General features: G+C 34.8%; 1 protein-coding gene across 1 annotated transcript; it reads right to left on the bottom strand.

The window, feature by feature from the left end:
• Positions 1-2,113: 2,113 nt before the first annotated feature.
• On the bottom strand, positions 2,114-6,450 carry CKX7 (cytokinin oxidase 7). Its single transcript, XM_039042943.2, has 4 exons — positions 5,406-6,450; positions 5,023-5,298; positions 3,816-4,078; positions 2,114-2,502 (listed from the first exon to the last, which is right to left on the bottom strand). The coding sequence occupies exons 1-4, from the start codon at positions 6,102-6,104 to the stop codon at positions 2,184-2,186; spliced, it is 1,557 nt and encodes a 518-aa protein (XP_038898871.1). The 5' UTR covers positions 6,105-6,450; the 3' UTR covers positions 2,114-2,183.
• Positions 6,451-6,820: the final 370 nt, after the last annotated feature.

Here is a 6,820-nt window from a genome sequence, read left to right on the forward strand (position 1 = left end):
CAAAGTTTACGATTTTCAATAGATTTGTAAATACATTCGCACGTTGTATTTCTTATATTAAAATTATCATTATTATCTAATCAATTTCGACAAAAACTACCTTTGAATGGTTGAATTCAAGATTTCTGAAAGAACAAAGACTAAAATTCAACGGTTGACAGTGTGTAAAGTGGAACGAATCAAAGTACAAGACATAAAACAATATTTTAACTTTTGTATTAAATAAATGAGTTAAAATATTGTTTTGGTCCACGTACTTTTAAACTAGTCACGTTGCAGTCCTTAGATGCTCAATTTAGTACTCGTACTTTCAATAAACCTTAATTTAGTTTAAAGGATTAGTTTACCGTTTTTTCGATTATTATTATTATCGTAAAAAAGTTTTGAAAACATATTTACATATTATATTTTTTTTTTTGTCTAAAAATCATTATTATTTAATCAAATCTGAGATTACTAACTTTATCAACGTATGTTTAAAATCTATTAAAAGTACGAGACTAAAATAATATTTTAAACCATGCAAGTGTAGAATCCCCTTTTATCGAAGACCATAACAACAATCTGCGGTCCGGCCCAAGTCGAAGGCTAGAATGGGCGTATGATTCAATAACTGGACTTACATGGAAATCATACACAGGATGTCTTTAGGAAATTGGGCCTAGTGATATTTTCGAGCTTAAGCCCAATAATATTAAACTCGGCCCAAAACTCACTCCATGGACCTCATAATTCAGTCAATTTCAAATTAGGAATAATAATAATAAAAAAAAGTGACAGCTTTTGAGGTCATTACGAATTCAAAGAGCTCACCAATAACTAGACTAACATAAACTTAAATTCAATTCTCACACTCTCGAATATTATAAATAATAATAATAATAAAAATTGCTCTTTTTCTATATGCACATGGAAATTTAAATAGAACCTCAAAAAGCTCCTCTTTTTTCTCCCCTCATCTTTCTAGAAAAAAAATAAAATAAAATAAGAGAGATATCTAAAAACTTGGAGTTAAAAATGGGTTTGAACATAAGGGTTCAAAGACGTTCGTGCATGACTCAAGAATCGAAAAAGGATTATATATAAAAAATAAATTATATTATAATTTGTTTTGAAATTGCATGGAGTTGTGATTGGTTGGGTGCACCTTACAAGAAATCATGATCTTATAATTGCCTCCTAAAGCCAACTTTTTGACCCCATTCCCATTTACCTTTTATCCCTCTCTATGCTTTTCATATTCAAAACTCCAACCAATTTCCCCTCTTACCTAAATTGCATACCCTAAAAAGCAGCCCCTTCTTGTCTCCTTCATCCACCCGAACCGACCCGACCGAACCGATCCACACTGTTTGGTTCTTTTCTTTTCTTTTCTTTTCTTTTTAATAATAATAATAATAATAATTTGTCTACTATAGTGTTATAATCTCATGTTAAACTTGTGATTATCTTAAATGAAGAACTATGTATAAGGGTATTATAATTATCGAAGAAAGTACAATTGAACAGGCACCATAATTTAAGGGTATTGTTTTTGCAATCTTTTCATATATTTAGTTGATTTGAAAAAGAGATGTAATCTTAATCAAAATCCAACTCATGGAACCCAATCTAATACATCAACTTTTTGAAGAAGAGACAGGTAATGCATATGGTTCAAGCTTTCTAGTCAGCAGAGTTAAGAGGACAAACATGCACACATACAAAATTGTGGCCATGGTGGCACCTGCCTTTCAATTGCATTGGTAGACACTTTGAGCCAATGGGCTCTCGACATCACTTCAAAATGATACAATATCCACGACACTCATTGTCTTTTAAGTCAATTTTTTCACAAAGGAAGCATGTTATCCAAGTCAAATCACTTTGCATCTTTAAACAAACAAAAAAAAAAAAAAAAAAAAAAAGAAAAGAAAATCATTTATTGCTTTTCTATAAACCCAAATGATCAAGTTTTGTAGTTTTTTTTTTTTTGGCTCCAAAAAGTTTTTTTTTCTTTTTTAAAAAAATTACTATTGTCCTTTACATTGTACTAATATTTGTGTTTTACGAGTGATAACAACATATAAGGTTTCGTACTCTCCACTATAAGAAATTGTGGGTTGAGTTTTGCTTTTGTAGCTAACAATATCAATTTTTTTTTTATTAAAAAAAATTGGAGTTTTTTGGATAAAAAAATGGACTTATTGATTACGTAGAATTCTGGTGAAGATCTTTTGACCTGGAGCAAGGATGGCCATTGGGTCAAACGAGGCTTTTCTCTCAACAAATCTACTCCATTGATTCCCAAAGTGAAGCTTCCACTCCTTTTCTGAATGGTAGTGTGGTAAGTAGAGTTTGAAGTCGATGCAATTCGCATTGCATATATTGATAATTTCTCGATTTTGTTCCACTAATTTATCAACCAATGTCGATTTTGGGTTTGGGGGAGTGAATCGTAGTAACGCCACTAGGTACAACACTTCTCCTTCTGGTAGCACCACCGATGTTCGGGAATCCCACCTGCAAACATTGTTAAATCATCAATCAACTTTAAAACTCGTGAGAGAGATGAAATAAGGTGGACCAAGTGGGGAGGGGCATTTAGGAGAATTTGGTGTAAAATCCAGGTTGGCGAATAAAAAACCTTGTCGTTTCACGAATGGCAAATATACTGACTTTGAAAGTTGCCTTGCTTTTGTTTTATCCATTGGCCATCGTGAAAGTTACATATCTCAAGAAAAAGAAAAAGAGAAAAATAAAATCCCATTTTTTTTCCTCAAAAAGTAATATTCTCATTGACCAATTTACCCCTTTCCCTACACTCCATCACCTATAAAGGCAAGTCCTTTATATGAGCACCCCAATAAGGTCAGTCAATTTCCAAATTTTTCTTCAATTTTTTACACTCCAAAAACATGGGACCCACAATATCTTTGTCCCAATTTTTTAAATATACATTATTATTATTATTGGTATTAATGTATTATTATTATTATTATAATTATCTTATCCTGCCTTTTTTTGAAAAATTAAAAATTAACAAACAACGTTAATAAGAATGTTTGTAGAGAATGGTTGCTAAGAATAGCATACGTGTGAGAACTAGGGTCCCACGTGCATGATAGAGATGTTTGAATTTTGGCGTAACTCAAATCTTAACCACCCAATCTAAAATGTTCATCAAATCAGATTGAAGGGCTCAGGTGACTTAAGGTTTAAGCCAAAACGTGACCGTTTTGGGCTCCACTCCCATCCCTCTCCCTCTCAGCCCATGTGCACAACACGTGTCTATGACAGATGGAATTCGTGAATAAAAACGTCGTCGTTTAGCTATAAATCCAGCTTGGAACATTTCCCTAACTCTTACGTGGCAGCAAGCATGCTTTGACATCCAGACCAGACAACAAACCCATCGTACAATTTTATTTGTTTTCTTCAAATTTTACAGAAGAAAATACCTTTTTAATTTAGGTTTCCATTTAGTTTTTATTTCGTCTACAAGACTCAAAGATTTTATCTTAAAATTTGAATTTTATTTTAATTTAGTTTTTAAATTTTTAAATTTATATTTAACTTGATTATTTACTAAATATTCACTTTCAATCTTTAACATAAAAAATTATTCATTAATTTCAAGAATTAGAAGAATTTCAATTAACCAAGCACCCTATTTATGAACTAATTGAAATAAAATTAAGTTAAGAACTAAAAGTAAAACATTTTGATACATAAATTAGAATTCAACCAGTTTTTTTATTTTTTTAAAAAAGAACAAGGATCAAAAATGTATTTTTAAAAAAGTAAAATTTAGAAATAAAGGAGACAGTACTTACCTGCTACGCAGTAGAGGGTAGACGAGCATGGGCCCACCGACCCCATTTTTGAGGAGGGACTTGAAGACCACACGATCAAAATCAGCGATGTCAGATTTTGACACGAAGAGATTAAGCCAAGGATGAGGAGCATCCCAAACGCCGTTGGCAATTGCCTCCTCTTCCGCACGCTTCACGCGTGACAAAAATTGTATGTAACTGAGGTCCACCTGGAATCTCAGCGCCTTTACATACCCAAGCCCACTCAGCAACCTCTGAACATCCTGACAAATAATAAAAAAAAAAAAAAAAACCCAAAATACATGGGAAGGGGCATTTCCGTCATTTCGTTTCAAAGCAAAAGGACATACCAGTATACCACTCATGATTTACAGATTCCAGAAAATGATGGCTTTTTGGCCACTTGTAGCAACTTATGGGGACCATTGTGTCAGCAAAATCTCAAATGATCAGTGTTTTTACGAAACACTCCCTTCCCTCCCATTTTACAATTCTACCCCCAATATCTCCACTTTAATTACCAAAATACCCCCACTCCAAATACTAGAAAATTTTAATAACCTTAGAATTAAGAAACAGTGCTATCCTCGTAATTAGGAATAGATACTCTGGGCAGTTATGGGAGCTACCCAGTGTCAGAAAATCCAATGGAAGATACATTATATCGTATTGTCAGTTTTCATGTTTTTTTTTCCAAACTAAATAACAGCCTCACAATATTAAATTAAAAATAATAATACATATTAAAAAGGTCGTCGGTTTATGGTTTGGATAATGATGACTATGAAGAAGAAAATGAAAATTATAAAACTTTATGTATAAGGCTATATAGCCATTTCCCCCCACCAAAGAGACCCCCCTAATTTTCGTACACGTATGACTGAGAGCTACTATAACTTGTTTTGACCTTTTCACTCTCCGCCGCTGGAATTTAAATTAAATTAATATAATATAATAAAATTCCACCTCTTCTCACGGTAGGACCCACTAACCCCTATTTCAATGGGTCAAATTCCACTTCCTTACTAAGGTCAAAAACTCAGTCATTTTTTTTACGACAATTATACGTGTGTGTGTCTCTATAAATATTTACATACCCGACCCCACAGATCGTCGCGAGATCGGACGGTCACAAATGTTCTAATCTTCATTAACATAATAATATGAATAGAATATTAATTACTAGTTTTTTTTTCTTTCTTTTTACCGTGTCGACGGTTGAGACTTGGTCGTTGTTCCGGTAGTGGACGGCGACTTCAAGGCAGTAGAGAACCGAACCGGCGGTTTCCCCTAAATAAGATGAGTCGAAGACGGTATTGGAGTCTAACGGTACTGTCGGTCTTCCAGTTAATGGGTCATCGTTGTTGGAAAAAACGAAGCCTTCCACGTAATCAAACGAGTCGCCTTCCGGCCGCCGTATTAAGGATTCGGCATCGTGAGCGAACCTTTCGAATTCGTCATAAACCAATCTAATCCATCTCACCTAATTAAAAAATTAAACATTAATTACGTAATTAACGTAAACCTGTGACTCATGCAGGTTATAATATGAAATTAACCCGAAATTAATGGAAATAATAGGATTATTACCATATCCGGAGCTGGCTGAAGCAAAACACGAGCTCTTGTGATAATCCCAAACTGACCCAAACCACCAAGAACACTAAAAAATAATTCCGAATTTTCATTTTCTGAACAAATTAATATATCGCCTTTACCAGTCACAACTTCTAATTCAGCCACGTTGGATATTTGTGGGCCGTACCGGAAAGCCTGGCCACTAACGCCGGCGTTGGACAGTGTCCCGCCGACCGTTAAGCTAAGGTAATCCGTCCATGACCTAGGAGCCAATCCGTAACTTGAAACGCAGCGTTTCAAGACGTCTTCCCATAATGCCCCTCCTGACACGTCGGCATAGGACAATCCGTTAATCGTGACGACCCGGAAATGATCCTCCATGGCACGCATGTCCATAACTAACCCTCCATACGCCATCGCCTGGCCGTTGATTGAGTGGCCGTTACCCCTTGCTGCTACCGTCAGATTAGACGATTGTACGGCTGATTTCACTACTTTCGCCACGTCATCGGCACCAGCTGGAGTTATCAAAGCCAACGGCGTTATGGAATGTAGCCCACCGAAATCCTTACCGGCTAAACCGGTGTCCCGTGAGTCGGTACTGACGCCGCCTTGTAGTTGAAGCTCTAAAGCTTCGCATAGAGAGGAGCCGTCGTGTGGCCGGCGGGAATCGGTGTCCTGTAGAAACGGTTCCAGGTAAGCAATCATCATCGCCGTCGGAGGAAGAGGATTTTTTTTTTTTTTTTTTCGCGGCTGAGGAAAGGGAGAGGTAATAAAAAATGGAAGTGGGGGATTTTTTTTTGGTGGGTTCGCTTTTTGGTTTTTGTGAATTGTGTCACAACTGGTAATGTTTTCGGAACATAGGCGCTTTAAATAGCGGCTGGAAGATGAATTGTTGTATTTATTTATTTATTTTTATGTATATATTGTTTTAAATTGAATTATGTATTTATAATGATATATGACGTCATCTTACCTTCGATATCTTGTTGAAGTTCTGATCCTATCGACATCTCTGTCTGCCACTTCCCTCCCCCCCCCACCCCCCGAAATTTAACTAATTAATGCATTTAAATGGATAATATGGTAATTTTAATTCAAATTTCATGAACTATAAACCTATTTCGTGGGTGTTAAACATTATCGTTTCATTGGATTTTTTTTCTATGGATTTTATTGTGTATATTTTTTCCCTTTTAGTACGTTAGCAATATATATTGACAATATTCCAACCTTAAAATAAAGACTAGATGTTAATTATGATCGAGTAAACTTAGTTCCACATTAGAATTTTAATATTTTTATGATGAGTTCTGATCTTTTTATCTAATCAATTTTCAAAACTTGGATATTCCATTCGCAGAGTTTTATTTGACTTTTTTTTTTTTTTTTTGTGATTTTTGGGTTGATTTGTATGTTTTTTTTAT

This window comes from Benincasa hispida, chromosome 9 (assembly GCF_027475165.1).
Source record: "Benincasa hispida cultivar pf3 chromosome 9, pf3_genome.v1.1, whole genome shotgun sequence".
NCBI classification, from domain to species: Eukaryota; Viridiplantae; Streptophyta; class Magnoliopsida; order Cucurbitales; family Cucurbitaceae; genus Benincasa; species Benincasa hispida.